This window comes from Alosa alosa, chromosome 19 (genome assembly GCF_017589495.1).
Source record: "Alosa alosa isolate M-15738 ecotype Scorff River chromosome 19, AALO_Geno_1.1, whole genome shotgun sequence".
Lineage (NCBI taxonomy): Eukaryota > Metazoa > Chordata > Actinopteri > Clupeiformes > Clupeidae > Alosa > Alosa alosa.
The window spans coordinates 12,215,585-12,232,129 of record NC_063207.1 but is presented as its reverse complement, the minus strand read 5'-3'; the positions used below and the strand labels follow the sequence as shown (position 1 = coordinate 12,232,129).

Genomic DNA, 16,545 nt, shown 5'->3' with positions numbered 1-16,545 from the left:
CCTATATCACTCTCTCTCTCACTCTAACACTATCTCTCTCCTCTTTCTCTCTCTCTCTCTCTCTCTCTCTCTCTGTCTTGACTCTTGACATTGAACAGGAGAGACAGAAAGGCGGTGACGATGGCAGGGGTATCGTTGCGCAGCGCGGCATGGCGTTTACGAGAGCTTCAGTGGGAAAAACACCAAGCCGAGCAGCAGCCTGGCAGCCAGGGCCATTATTTAAGCGCCGGCCGAGCCGAGCGATCCGCCCGCCAGCCTCATGGCTCATTCGGCTCTGCCGCCTCTCCGCCGCGTAGAAATTCACCCACTTTATTAGATGTTTGCAAAGAAGAGGACGAGTGTCCTTGGCGCAGCATCGGGGAATTTCGAGCTGTCTGATTAGATATTGGGAGTTCAACTGAATTAGAGCGCAATTACTGTGGCATCGGACTGTCCCTTTTGTCTTAAAAAGCCAGCAGATTGGCTCCATTAGGCCTTGATTTGAAGCCTAGTACAGAGAGGGCCCTCGGTGGATCCCTGGATTGCATTGATAAGAATGGGGAGGGGAAGAGAGAAAGGGAGAGGAAGAGAGAGAGAGAGAGAGAGAGAGAGAGAGCTAAGCAAGGCACTCAATATTGCAAATACAGCAGCTACCCCTGGCTGTCTAAGCATCTATTACACCTTACTAATGTTGTAATCAGCTGAAATGACCTGTAATGGGGGACTGTTGAGCCATGTGTTTATGGAGGAAAGGGGACCATTGGTGTGCTATCGATTTAATGTTGGTGCGGTGCAGGTGAAACTTTTTAACCGAGGCTAAAGAAGAGAGGCAAATGAGAAGATAAGTATTATAGCCTCAGCCTCCCATCACCGCTCCCCCCTGCAGAGGAGAGCTGATTCATTCGCTCATTGATTATAGCTGACTGTAAAGCGCAGAGGCGTAATCGTCCCTAAAGGGCATTCTGCTCCAATGCACACACTCAGCTAAGCTTCTCCAGGGCTTCATGTGTTGGTGGTGGCAGTGATAGGGCCAACACCAGCTAGCACACTGTATGGTGGTGTATCTCCCTATATGTTGTGTGAACCTGTATATATGTTGTTATTATTATCGAGTAGTCCCTAGCAACCCCAGGAATTTGAGCACCTAGCAACCTCAACCAATAGATAGAAAGTATGTGAACTAGCACTACATTAAAAAGCAGTTACCACATTGTGGTAAAAAAGGTACATTCGCTGTAGGTATTAATGATGTCAGAAGTCAGTGACCAGGCTTTGTTGGAAATATAAGCTTTAGATATATTGGAAGTCGGAAGTCAGCTACCCAATTGTGGTAAGACAAAATGACATTAGCTTTAGATACAGGGAAAGTTGGAGGTTCACTGTCTCTTCACTCAATCTAATAGCGAAAGGCATAAGTGTGTAATAAGGCTGTGTGGCTCCCTGTTAGACCCCTGTGCGAGGGGGGGCCTCCTGGGCTCCCTGACAGACCCCCCGGCGGGCACTTGGCCAGGCCTCCCCAGGACTGATTGCCAATCAAGCGCTGACAATGGCCACCAGGAGCAGGGCACGGGGGGGGCATGGAATCACTTAGACTAAAGGAAATGAGAGAGACGGCTGCGACACGCCACCCGTCTCTACTGACACCGGGGGAGTGGGAGAGTGATGGAAAGGTGACCCACACACACACACACACACACACTCTCTCTCTCTGTCTCTCTCTCACACACACACACACACACACACACACACACACACACACACACACACACACACACACACACACTCTCTCTCTCTCTCTCTCTCTCACACACACACACACACACACACACACTCTCTCTCTCTGTCTCTCTCTCTCACACACACACACACACTCTCTCTCTCTGTCTCTCTCTCTCACACACACACACACACACACACACACACTCTCTCTCTCTCTCTCTCACACACACACACACACACACACACACACTCTCTCTCTCTCTCTGTCACTCTCTCTCACACACACACACTCTCACACACACACACACACACACACACACACACACACACAGACACATACTCTCTCCCCTCTCTCTCTCTCTCTCTCTCACACACACACACACACACACACACACACACACACACACACACACACACGATCCCCTGCAGGGACGGTCAGAAGGAGAGGAGGTGGACACTAGTTCTCTCCTGTGACACCCCTCACCTCTATCTGTGACCAGGTGAGCCTCACAACTCACTCTGTTTTTTTCCTATAGAACTGAAACGGCGAGCCAGAATAGCTCTATTGAGGAAGCAAATGAGCTGGTGCTGCTGCAGGGTGGCCATGCTCTGCTTCCTGCTGCAGGTGGCCACCCCCCCTTCCTCCTCCTCCTCAGCTGATGAAGCATAGCTTTAAGTTGAGGGAGCGCGGGGCGCGTGCCGGGCCCAAGGCCGGGGAGTTTTTATTACCGTGGGGATGAAGTACTGAAAACATTTTATCGCTCCGGATGTCTCTCTCACACCCAGAGCGATAGTTTTCTGGGGGGAGCTTAAATGATGGTGGCACCTCAGTTTTATCCTGTCAGGTGCTGTCTGCACCAAGGACATTTTCCAGTGTGCGGGAGCCCTCTCTGTTGGACGCTGGTGTAACTCACTGTAGATGACGCTTACATTTCTGTGAGTCTCTTCCACTGGGAGTGGATGCCTCAGGGACAAAGAGTGATCATCCACCCTCTAGCAGATGAGTTTTATACCATACTGTATTCAGTAGTATTCATACTACCATATTATTACACAAACTATACATTCATTTATAAACATCAGTAATTAATTTATTCAGTGAGTCCACATCTAAAATGTGCATGTATATTTTCCTGACCTCCGTGTCAAAATCATGTTCCCATACATAATCTATATGCAGTAATTCTGGGTAGGCAAATTCAACAATAGCTTAGGCTGATGTGCAGTTGGTCGGGGGACAGATAGATATGTAATGGTGGGAGCTCCCTCCCCTACTCCTCGCTTCAGACCATAACGTCTGACAGAAAGGCCACCGCACCCATGTTAACACTGTGTCATAATGTTATGTAGTGTGCCGACAACCAACACTGCCAGGCCCTTTGCTAATAGTCCTCAGTGAAGACTCTGTCACAGCAGTGAACCAATCCTAATCACACACTGAATCTCCATATGATCCTACCAGGCTTCTTTCCTATAACTCAAGATATCTGCCTCTGCATATCCATATCTCACAAATGTTCTGAGAGCCCTTATTATAGACTAAGACTTACTATAGAGCTATAGTTCCTCCAGACCTGTGTGAGCAGACGTGTGAATGCATGTGTGTGCGTGTGTGTGTGTGTGGATTGTTTGTATATGTTGGCTGGAACGTGTTATATGTATATGTGTCTGGATTTTAAACGTGTGTGTGTGTGCGCGCGCATTCGTCACGGGCTGGTATGGCAACGGTAGGCCCACACGCTGGCATGCTGCACTAACAAACAAAATTTACATCTACACCCGTCGTAACTGCCGGCAAAAACGGAGAAGGAGCCAATTGTGTTAACTACTCACAATGTGCTTTAGTTTCAACCCTGAAGTCCACGCCCAAAACTGCGTTATTCATGTGGTTGTGACTATTAGCACAATGTTTGTATTGTCAGGTGAAACATAACAGGATCTTTGTGAATATTTGGATGCTGTGTTGTTTGGATGCAGTATTGGTCATTCCAAATAAAATAATCATGTGTGTGTGTTAGGGGGGGGGTATGTGGGTGTGTGAGTGTGTCTGAGTGTGTGTGAGTGACTGCATTAACTGCATGGTAGTGAATCATACTAGCATTGTGAAACAGTCGGTGAGCAAGTTAGAGTTTCTCTCTCTCTCTCTTTCTCTCTCTCTCTCTCTCACACTCTTTCTCTCTCTCTCTCTCACACTCTCTCTTTCTCTCTCTCTCACACTCTCTCTCTGTCTTGCTCTCTTTCTCTCTCCTGCCTTCAGTCAGTGCTGAGAGGTGGGAAAAGATGGCTCACAGCAGAGCCAAGAAACCTCAGGAGAGGCTCCCCTCGCCCGCAGGCATACTACAAGAGCCCGTCTCCAAAGAGCAGTTCAGACTGGCTTTAATGAAAAACTCACCTCGCCGCTTACTGTGCTTAAAGACAGATTCACTTCACTTCAGCACTGCAGAGAGGGGAGAGAGGGAGGAAGAGAGAGAGAAAGAGAGGGAGAGGGAGAGAGATGGGAAAAGAAATACAGCCGCTGGAATGTTTCAGGTCTCTGAAGCTTGCAAATCAAATATGTCATCCGGCTTATTCAAGTGATTGTAATGTGTTTGCATGGAATTTTCCTGGAGAGCACGGAAGGAAGTTTCACCTGCCGGAAAGTAGGCCGGTGATTGAGCCTCATCATAATCATGTAGAATAAAAATGTGTACAGTCTATAATTTGCTGTCGCCTTAAGAGGTCATTGATAACAACAGTGCCACTATGTCCTCCACCAGCTCTGAACTGTATACATACAGACACACATAAAGTCATAATACTATAATCACTGGCATTGCATTGTTGTTTGGTCATATTTATAATACCATATGAAGATTGTAGTTGCTGCCATTTTTGGAATAGTCATGTAGAGTTTCTGGCACTCACGTAATCACAGTGCAGTTCATCTGTGTGTAAACTTCAGAATTGACTATTAGCATGCACAGTCATGAATGGGTCCTTTATTTAGAAAGCATGGTCTCATAAGGATGTGTTCAGTTGGAATTCATTGTGGCTTATAGCAGACAAGATATCCTTAAAAAGGGCTACAATTCGCTTAACCTTCTTGAAGCCTCTTTCTACCGGTACGCACATAGACACACACACACACATACACACACACACTTCACCACCGAGAGTTTTGATTCTCTCAGTTCGCTCAGTAAAACTCCTGAAACGAAAGTGCTTGAGCGCTCGTGCGGACGCTCCAGCAGTGAGGGTGTTTCAGGGCCGTGCTGGTGCTCTTTGAAGGCCCGTTATACCGCAGCTCACCCAACCTCAGCAGCTCAGTGGAGAGGGAGAACCACTCTCCTTCAATTCCATCCTCCGCTCTTCATCTCTCTCTCTCTCTCTCTCTCTCTCTCTCTCTCTCTCTCTCTCTCTCTCGGTCAGACTCTCACCCCCTGTGTATCTATCTGTCTCTTTCTCTCTCTCTCTTTCTCCCTCTTTCTCTCTCTCTCTCTCTCTCTCTCTCTCCCTCTTCTCTCTCTCTCTCTCCCTCTCTCTTTTGGCCAGACTCTCACCCTGTGCATCTATCTGTCTCTTTCCAGCTCTCTCTCTCTCTCTCTCTCTCTCTCTCATTCATAAAAGAGCTTTCCTTTACGATAATATCCCGATGGACTGCAAGGACTTTTCCATAAAGCAATTTCACGGGCGTAAATTACTGACTTTTTTTATGACGTTGACACCCCGCCACACACACCCCACTACTCTCACCCCCACCCACCACCTCCACCCCCTTTTTCCGTCACCAAACGGGGGGCACTTTGGGTAAAGGGTATCTGAAAGGTAGGCGCCATTATGGAAGGGATCCAAGTGATTAAAACAAACTGAAGGACGGGGTTGGAGGAGGGGGGAGTAGAAAGAGATGGGAGTTGGAGAAGGGGAGAGATGGAGGGGTTGGAGGAGGGGGGGTAGAAGAGATGGAGGGGTTGGAGGAGGGGGGGTAGAAGAGATGGAGGGGTTGGGTTGGGTGTACGTCAGGGAGGGAAGTCATGCTCCAGGCTCGCCCGCGGCTGCTTCACCCATCGCCAGATTAAAGGGGCCGTATTCCTTTTTAAGCCCTGGTAGAAAAAAACACACACACACACACAGAGCACCTCTCCCCCCAAACACACACAGACACGCACACACACACACACACACACACACACACACACACACACACACACCACACACATACACACATACATGCATACATACATACAATACACACATGCACACAATACACACATACACACACACACACACATGCGTACAATACACACATACACACACATACATACACACATACACAGACACACACACACACGAAGACACACATACTATATATACTTAAAAAAAATAAAAAAAAAAAAAAACACACATACATGCATACATACATACATACATACATACATACAATACACACATGCACACAATACACACATACACACAAACACACACATGCGTACAATACACACATACACACACATACATACACACACACACACACACACACACACACACACACACACACACATACATACACACACACACACACACATAGACACACACACACACACAGACACACACACACACACACACACACACACACACACACACAGACACAAGTTGTGCATGAGAAAGAGACACGATTGGAAGAGCAGTGAAATGGTGGAAGGAGGAATGGAGAAGATTGGAACAGAGAAAGAGCGAACAAGATCAAGCGTCACATAGACAGGATTAAGAGACAACACAAGAGAGAGTGAGACAGCACGAGAATGAGAACGAGAGACAGACAGGAAGGAGAGAAAGACTGGAATGCGAATGCGAGACAGAGAGAGAGCAGGGAGGATGAAACATTAACACTTCATTAACACGAAATCAATAGCGCAAACAGGGCCTTGATTGATTAAATGGCACGGTAAGTGAGAGGGGTTAAAAAATAAGGCACACCTGCAAAGGCCCAGCGTTGGGGGAAGAGGCCGCGGTGGAGGGGTATTGATGGCAGTGCGGATGCGAGGCTCGTCTGACAGTGGGGAGATGGAGGGCTTTGACTGCTGGATCTATAGAGCCCTGGCCAAGGCAGCCAGACAAGCCAAAGGCCCACAGAAAATAGGCAGAGCCAGAATTCATCAAGATCTTTAAACCAGACCGCACTCAGTTTCCAGGGAAATACATACAAATCTCTTACTGCACTTGTCTTATCATTTGAGTGTATATATATTATACAATATTATACAATTTGCTCAGTTATATACATGACATTTAAGTATATGTTTTGGTAACTTTTCTTTATTTTGTCCCAGTTATGTGTTTATAATTTAGGGGTCAGAAAAAAATATAATGTAAATATTTTTTCCCATTTAATGCAAGTTTAAACAGCTAAAATGACTAGTCTTTCAAGAAAATGATTTTGAAATAACCCAGTCTAAAATCCAACAGTAAATAAAAAGTCTGCTGGCCTCTGAGAAACCAGGTGCACTTCTGCATTTATTTTCAGTGCTTTATGCCAATTTAGTAATATTATATTTTTTCCATAAAGAAAGCAAGCCAGTAAACTACAGTCAATTATTTTAGCCCTTGGGACGTCTCCTTAAACAATGCTATTAGTCCCTAATAGTTTTAATTACTGGACTTCTTTTTCTATAAATCACACTGCTCGTAGAGCTCTTTTTTATGGAAAGTGCTATTTGTAGCCGTAATTAAACTAAGAATTTGAATTTACTACCTCGTTTGGACTCTGACTGTTTCTGTTTTAGCACACAATGATTAATGCAGATACATATTGGTTGAGATAGCCGTTTAGCTGTTAATTTAGCCAAATTTATTGCATCTGCTGATGTGTCTTCACTCCAGTGGACCCGCACAAGGGCATTCCACAGAGACTGGGGCACAGGGGTACACAGGCACAGTGCCCTTTGCTGGTGTGTTGTACCACTGCACCAGACCTCATGCAGCTGGCCACTACAGTGTCCCTCTCTGGTCCCTCCTCATGGCACACAGGCACAGTGCCCTTTGCTGGTGTGTTGTGGCCACTGCACCAGACCTCATGCAGCTGGCCACTACAGTGTCCCTCTCTGGTCCCTCTCATGGCAATACAGGCACAGTGCCCTTTGCTGGTGTGTTGTGGCCACTGCACCAGACCTCATGCAGCTGGCCACTACAGTGTCCCTCTCTGGTCCCTCTCATGGCACACAGGCACAGTGCCCTTTGCTGGTGTGTTGTGGCCACTGCACCAGACCTCATGCAGCTGGCCACTACAGTGTCCCTCTCTGGTCCCTCTCATGGCACACAGGCACAGTGCCCTTTGCTGGTGTGTTGTGGCCACTGCACCAGACCTCATGCAGCTGGCCACTACAGTGTCCCTCTCTGGTCCCTCTCATGGCACACAGGCACAGTGCCCTTTGCTGGTGTGTTGTGGCCACTGCACCAGACCTCATGCAGCTGGCCACTACAGTGTCCCTCTCGGGCTGCCCGGAGTGGGGTGACACACATAGATGCAGCTTACTTGAGGCCTTTTAGTTAGTTCTCATATGATGCTCTGAATCCACACTGAGATGCATTTGAAGATTAGAAAGCCATACTTTTGTCCATATCAACAGTAGAAGTATATTGTATAAGGTATAATAAATATGATCAGGTATCGGGTAGTAGAGAGAGGGAGAGAGATAGAGAGAAAGACAGAAAGGCAGTTATCTGTGCTTTGGGGCAGGAGGGCTGCAGATGGCGACTCGCCTGCGTAATGTATTTTGACTTGACGGATCCCATCAGCGTTATGCATATCACCTTTTAACCAGGATTAGCACCTTGGGCTGACTCTCCTTCTCTCCTCCTCTCCCTCCTTCAGTGATTAACAAAGGCCAGTGTGTGACCAAGTACTATCGCTGGATCCAGAAGAACGGCGGCTACATCTGGATCCAGTCCAGCGCCACCATCTCCATCAACACCAAGAACGCCAACGAGAAGAACATCATCTGGGTCAACTATGTGCTCAGGTAAACACTCCAGACTTACCCAACATGAACTCATGTTTGACAGATCTGTGTGTGTGTTGTTTGTGTTTGTGTGTGTGTGTGTGTGTGTGTGTGTGTGTGTGTGTGTGTGTGTGTGTGTATGTGTGTTTTGTTTTTGTCAGCTGCTGAGGAATCCTCTAGCATTTAGCAGAACGGCGGCAGCCGATATATTTATCTCCTCCTCCCCCCTAACCTCCCTTCCTCCTCCCAAGTCCTTTGCTTAATTTCCTCAACCTTTCCTGCACTGAGCAACGGCTTTGTCAGAGATCATTAGAGAGGGGATGTTCTTTTGGGAGCGGCGGATCAATCCCAGTGTGAGGAGAATAAAGAGTCTGTCATGTGCTTCACACCGCTGCCCACAATCTCCCGTAAATGATTTTCTATCGGCAGCGCCAAAGACCCCCTCGTCTCCCCCTCATTTGTGTGTGTGTGTGTGTGTGTTATTTGCTTTTGTGTTTGTTTGTTTTTTTTTATATCGTGTTTTATAATTGTGTTTTTCTTGCTTTTCCCCCTCCCTTTTCTTAACATCTTGCAGCAATCCGGAGTACAAAGACGTGCCCATGGATATCGCACAGCTCCCAAACCTCCCGGAGAAAGCATCCGAGTCTTCCGAGACCTCCGACTCCGAATCCGACTTCAAGGATAACTCTGGTACCATAAGCCTCTCTCTTCCTGTCACCCTAGCAACCCCCAAACTCTAAACAACTCTGTGCCCTTTTTAATACACACTGCAAAAAAAAAAACCCAGTGTAGCGCATGGGAACGCGGCATTTACCAAACAAGCGTCAACGACAGCTGTGCAGGGCGTGAAGGCTCTAATCGGCTCCCCGTGCCGAATCAGCAGGTATTAGTGGGCGATAGCTCCAGAAGCTGGGTGAACATGTCTTATTTTCTTCTTCTCCGGGCACACCTGTGGGGAAGGTGCCAGCGCATTGTCCACTGGCATCGTTGGCACATGGCCTTCCGTTCCTTCATGCCGCCACGACTCTTGCCAGTCCGTGTCAGGAAGAGTGCGGAGAGTGTGAGTGTGTGTGTGTGTGGCGGTGCCAGCTGCAGCCTGGCCAGAACGATGTGTCTCTGCGCACAGCGGTAGACTGGCAGCCTGGCAGAGCTGCGGGCTCCCGGGGGGCACGAGTTGCCAGCGCCCAAATGAAGCTGTACAATTAGTTCCTGATGAAAAGCGCAACAGTGCACTACAGCCCTGCAGTGTAACTTCCAGAGGCACCGAGGACAGGGGTGGTGGAGGGAGGGGGGTGGATATAACTGTGCACACTCCACTCCACTCCACTGATACAGACAGATAGAGAAAAGGGTGGCACTCGGAGATCTTTAAGATTACAATTAACGCAAAAAATGGCATATATATTGGTCTGTTAATAAAAACAACAATAATGAATTTGTTTCTGTGTTACTAAAAAATACATGATTAAAATCTGAACACAGTAACAATGTGTGTTTTTAAGTTGACTCTTTTGAGCCAGTTTTGTTCATATTCCATTTCAGCCATTCATTCCTAACGTTCTCCCTCCTGTTCTTGTTTCCAGAGGACAACGAGAACTCCAAGTCGGACGGCAAGGGCAACCAGTCGTCGGAGAACTCCGAGGACCCCGAGCCGGAGAGCAAGAAGCAACCGCGGCAGCCATCGCAGGAGATGCGGCGCCAGGAGGAGGGCGACAGCTCCAGCAACCCGGAGAGCCAGGACAGCGAGGACAGCCTGGAGCCGTCCGACTGCGAGGCCGACAGCAAGGAAGGCCGCCTGGGCCGTCTGGGCGGTCTCCACATCAAGGTGGAGCACTACGGCGACCCCGAGGCTTTGGAGCTGCACGACTCCAACTCCTCGTCGTCTGAGGAGGAGGAGGACGAGGAAGACGACGATGACGACGAGGAGGAGGAGGACGACGACGAGGATCCCCACACGGGGCTGAGCCCAAAGGATTGTGGGATGGGCGTGACGGAGCTGGCCGGCTCGGCCGCCAGCAAGCACCAGAAGCGCAAGAAGGCGGAAAAAGCAGAAGTGGAACGGCGGCGGCCGGAGGCAGCGGCCGAGGCTGACGTCCGACGAGCCGGCGAGCCCAGGGGTCATGGAGTCCGGCGCGCTGGGCGAGCAGCCGCCTCTGCTGCCCCCGCCGTCGCCCACCAGCGCCTCGGTGCTCAAGATCAAGACGGAGATGTCGGAGCCCATCAACTTCGACAACGACAGCAGCATCTGGAACTACCCGCCCAACCGGGAGATCTCGCGCAACGAGTCGCCCTACAGCATGACCAAGCCTCCCGCCCCTGGCGCCAGCGCCACCGAGCCCTTCCCCTCCCCGCAGGGCTCCACGGGGCTCCAGGTGACCATCCCCGACTCGGTACTGACCCCGCCGGGGACGGATGGCAGCGGTGGCGCTCGGAAACAGGGCTTCGGTGGCAGCGGCGCCAACGGCGGCACCCCCAACTCCACCTCCAGCGTCGGCTCCAACTTGGCACCGCCGTCCAGCTCCTCTTCCTCCGACCCCCTCTCCCCACCGCTGTCGGCGTCTCCGCGGGACAAGCAGCAGGGCGGCACTCCCACCACCTCCTCCTCATCCTCCTCTGGCGCCGGCAACGGCTCCCTGCTCTACAGCGGCGACCTCGAGGCCCTACAGCGACTGCAGGCGGGCAACATGGTCCTGCCGCTGGTGCACCGCGTCACGGGCACCCTGGCCGCCGCCACTAGCACCGCGGCCGTGTCCGGCGCGCCGCGCGTCTACACCACCGGCACCATCCGCTACGCACCCGCCGACGTCACGCTGGCCATGCAGGGCGCCAACCTGCTGGCTGCGGCCACGCCCAACGCGGCGCACACCATGAACTTCGTGGACGTCAACGGCCCCGGCTTCGCCATCGACCCCAAGACGCCCATGGAGATGCTGTACCACCACGTGCACCGGCTCAACATGTCGGGCCCGTTTGGCGGCGCCGTCACTGGCGCCAGCCTCTCGCAGATGCCCGCCGCCAACGTCTTCACCACGGCCGAGGGCCTGTTCTCCACACTCCCCTTCCCCGTCTACAGCAACGGCATCCATGCCACGCAGACTCTCGACCGCAAGGAGGACTGAAGCCCGCCCTTCCGAGACCACCTTACTGTGTTAACGTTACTATTGACTGTGTTACCAGACTCTTTTTCCAGAGAGAGAAAAAACGAATACAAAATAAAAACACGAACAAAAAATAAAAGACGCAAAACTGTGTTTTGAAGCGGGAGACTGTGAGAACTGTAAAAGAACATTTGAAATAATTTTAGCACTTTGAATTTCGAGCAATTGCGCTTGTGGAATTGAAATGTATGGTCCCACTCCACCCTCTCCCTCCTCTCCTCTCTCCTACTCACTTCACATCTTTTTCTATCTTTCTATCTCCCATCTTTTCTCTCTTTCTAGACCTTCTCTTTCTATCTCTTTCTTACCTCCCTGATCTCTAGGTGTCAGTGACATTTCCTCTGAATGGACTAAACTGACCCTTCCTTTCTGACTTCAGAGAACTCTCTGTAGGACTTCTCTGTAGGCAGAATGAGGTGTACTTTTTATTTGAGTCGATTTTGTTGCATCTTTATTCAGATGCCTTGTATATTTAAAGGTGACTGAAGTGGATCAGCAGAAAAAAAAGAACACGAAACTGTGATTGTTTCAGAACCATATCTTGATGTGATCAAGGTTGATGATGACAAAAAGGATGTTGCCCTATTTGACCTAGTTGAAGGGGTTTATGATTCTTTCTAAGTGAGGGAATTAGTATTTTAGAAATTAATGTTTTCTTTTCCTTTTTTATAGTTCTGATTTAACTTGCAAATCATACATTTACTAAAAAAAAAGCAATTACAGCCGGGTATTGACCTGTGAATAGAATGTTACTGCAACAACAACTACAATTACAACAAAAAAATCCCAGGACTTTGGAACAGGTCAATACATGATATCGTATCTCTTAGTTCCATTTCCTCCTTTGCAGATCCATGGTGCTACCATCCAATGACCCTTCACTCATCTGACCGGTGTAGGCACTGTTCCAGGGCTAGAGATGTAAGGAGTTTTAGGGAATGATTTAATAGTACAGTCTAAACCTCTTGACCCCGATATTTTTGTTTTCGATCCCTGCTACCTATCCCAACATTAAACTCATACCCATTTCAAGTTGATTGTCAGCTGAGCTCAATGTTATCAGGCATTAGAAAGACAAAAGGAGCAGGTTAGGGTTTTTTTTTTGTTTAACGTTTGAAGTGAATCACTTTCTCTCTCAGTCTAACTGAGGCTAATGAGAATCATAGACTTGAAAACGAAAAATGAATGTTAAATATAAATAAGGCTTTTCTCCCCCTTCTATAATTAAGATTCAAGTATTTTTTGCCTTTTATCAAACTCTCCCTTCATTATCTAAATCTTAGCATCTCTGCCAACGTCCCAACCAAGCCGTTTACTTCCACTGTACCCTCAGACTCTCTGAAATCACATATCAAGGATGTTGATACAAGGACATGCATTTCAGTCAGAAATGTAAAAAAAAAATCTTTGATTTTGATTTTGAAAAAAATATATCACATTCCTATTTTTTTCCCACCGTTGCCAAAAAATATATGATTTTTTTCACAGATTGGTGTTAAAACACTGTGATTTTTTTGTCGTTTAAGAGAAAAAAAAGAAATGATAGTAATAAAATTTAAAATACTGTCACTTCATCCTTTGGCAGCCATCCATCCAGTCATCTATTACCAAGCGTGAAATCCGTAAACGTGTACAATGTGTAAGTGTCACTGGCTGTCAGTTTCCATAGCGATTTCAGTGTGTGTTACTATATGCAGTATATACCGAGCTGATGTAGCTGTTTCGTCCTTTGTCTTCTCTGTGCTTTCTCTAGTCTGGGGCTGGCCACGGGGGTCAGGCGGGACCGCACCGGTCCCCCTGCCTTCTCCATTCCCCTCTGCAGTCTTAGTGAACCAGTTGAGGTTAGTGGATTTTGTGTGGTGGCCTTCCCAAATGTAGTGTCACCTTTTTTGCTGCTTTTTCTTTCCTCTGTACTCCCTTTCTTCTGTTCCTGCTATTGCTTTGCTGTCGTGTAGTCTTACAGACCTCTCTTTCTCTCAGAGAAAAAAGACTCTTAACTAGCTCAAAGGTTTATGGAGCCATTTTTTTGCCACTGAGGAATTCTGGGATTGCAGTTTCCAGCTTGCATTTATTCTGAAAAATTATGACAAAAAAGTAGCATTTAGATTTAACGACTAGACTGGAACCATACAAGCCTCAGTTGCGAACACATTCCCAGAGTCCCTTGTGCTTCTTGTATGCATTGGGTGTATTTCATTGGTTTCCACCAAACCTGTTGACTTCAAGGACCCTGCAACTCACAGGAATTAATAAAAAAAAAGTTCATGGTAGTATTTCAGGACAATAAACAATTTTAAAGATTTCTAAAGAGATGAAAAAAAATATTTCGCACTATAAATCTATTTTTATAGGTGTTTTGAAATTGCATGTTTACTAAGTTGACTGTTTGGTTTACTTGATTTTGTTCGGTCCAGCAGCTTTGTCAAAGTTAAGTGTTTTTTAGTCTGTCCAGCAAAGGGAGGGGATCCTTCGTCTTTTTAACCGAATCAGGCTTTGCTCATCAGGAATAAAAAATTGTCTGTGGTTTGTTTCTGTAAAGGTGTTGCTGTTAACTCAAACCCAGGTCGTGAAATAAATGTTTTTTGACAAAAAATGTTAAAAAAATGTCAGGGTGGATTGTTACTTTACAGAACGGTTGCAGGAGGGCTTTGGTGTCACCAGACAAGAACGAAAAAAGGGATCCTATAGCGTTCTAGAATTTTCTACGTGGCAAAGCAATGAGGGGTGTTGGGAGATGAGAGAGGGGGGCAGCTCCGAAAACAGACATAGTGGGCCAGGAAATACACCCATATGTTACAAACAGAGCAGCCGGACGAGCTGCTTCAATGTTTTTCTGTGTTGTGTCAAAAATGATTGCTGGTGATTTAATCTTAAACTAATCTCAGCTGCTGTCAGATAAATAGTGTTTAAAAATGACAATATGAAAAATCACTTCATTACCTGTGACGAAATGTGTCTGTGTTTTTAACTATTTCTTGTACAATTATACAGATTCTTTTATGAGGAACTTGGTGCCAAGTAGGAAAAAAAACTATGGGAGAAAAGGGGTTTCTCTTAGTCTCAATGTTAACAGTGTTATAAATTCTAAAAAGCGAACAAATTAAAATATTAAAAAAGAGAAAAAAAACTATGGTACATTTTTATTTTATTTTTTATTTTTTTGTTTTCAGAGGAAAACATGAACTAACTGAAGCTAACTTTGAGTGCCTGGCTTATTTTTTGAAAAACATCTTTTTTTGTTTTGTTTTTTCGTTTGTTTTTCATTGACCATAAATAATGCTGCAACTCAGAATTGTACATACTTCATTTTACAACAGGGTTATTTTATACTTTTGTAGGTTTTCATTCAGTTTCAAAAGAAACATGTCATACATGGTTGTCTTTCTGTAACACGGTTTTTTACCATCTTACAGGTGCCATATTCATAATAAACTTCTCTTGGATTTGTCAAACTGGCATCCTTTCTTTTGCATTCAACCATCCCAGGCAAACGCCACACACTCTTGTGACTGGCAAGATTTTTTTTTTTCCTACTTTCTTTACCTCTTGCTTTCCCTCCTTTCTGGTTTCATTCTTTCCTTTTCAATTTATTTAAATGTTATGCGTTTCAAGAGGAACTGTACTCCTCCTGATTTCTCTGTATCCAACGCCCTGTCGTTTTTTTTTGTTTTGTTTTATTTTGTTGTCCTTCCATGGGGGCAAACATTGAGACATATCCTCTCTTTTAGGTACAGTTTGATTACTATGGACAGACAGAGGGAGGAAGTCTGAAGTCTGTGGCTGACCTCAGTGATGCCTCTCCTCTGGTCTCTACTGGTTGAGGTTCACCAATGTCTCTCTGGGTGTCCACTGGCCCCCTCGCCTCCCACTCGTAGTGGTGGGGATGTGTGTATGGAGGGGAGAGGAAGTCACAGCGACCAAGGGGGTGAGAACTTCAGTGAGGGAAGCACGGGTATCTCTAATGCTACACCATACCTCTTGATAATCTTAGCTAGATTTTTTTTTTAAAAAAGACATTGTGCTAATGCGCCGTCATCACGTCACCATATCATACTGACTCCACTGTAACGCAAAGCTAAATAAACGGGGAGAAAGAAAACATTCCATTTTAGAAGTGTTTTATTTTAAATATTTCATGTTTGTCTGTAGGCTGTATTTGAAGTACACGCACACACACATGTAAAATCTATACATATTTTACAGGTGATATTCCTCCATTGGTTGTTTTGAAAAACTGATTCCTGCCCATTTCAGGATTTCTCCATACCTTTGAACAGTTGATTGTGTTTTTGTTCAAAGGCATACAGCCTTACCCACCAAATCTTTTTGCTCTTTATTCTGCCTCTTCTCCTCCTTCCTCCCCTGTCAAATTCAGTGCAGCCTCTCTCTCGTTCCATCCTCTCCCCTGGCTCAGAGCGTGGAGGGGAGGTCACCGCCGAAGCCCGGCCAGGAAAATTCAACCAACTTTAAATATTTTACGCAATTTTAAATGAAGCCCATGAATGATAGATCACAGGACAGAGGAGGAGGGAGAGAGAGAAGGATAGAGAAAGAGAGAAAGAGAGAAAAAAAACACTCAAACCTGGAGCCGGTCTAATGACCTCCAGCTGTCTATCTCCAGCTCTGTGTCCATATTTGGAAGGCGAGAGAGGTGTTTACGGACCACAAGGCAAACTCATTAGGTCAGCTCTGTTTTTTTCTCTCTCCTGGGTCCT

The 16,545-nt window shown here is 46.8% G+C and overlaps 1 protein-coding gene across 1 annotated transcript in view; it reads left to right on the top strand.

The window, feature by feature from the left end:
- LOC125284438 (neuronal PAS domain-containing protein 3) overlaps positions 1-15,282 on the top strand; it is a 274,366-nt gene extending 259,084 nt beyond the window's left edge. The window contains 4 exon segments of the mRNA XM_048228381.1: positions 8,546-8,693; positions 9,247-9,362; positions 10,256-10,706; positions 10,708-15,282. Of these exon segments, the coding sequence (XP_048084338.1) occupies positions 8,546-8,693; positions 9,247-9,362; positions 10,256-10,706; positions 10,708-11,791 (1,799 nt within the window). The 3' untranslated portion in view covers positions 11,792-15,282.
- The last annotated feature ends 1,263 nt before the right edge of the window (positions 15,283-16,545 follow it).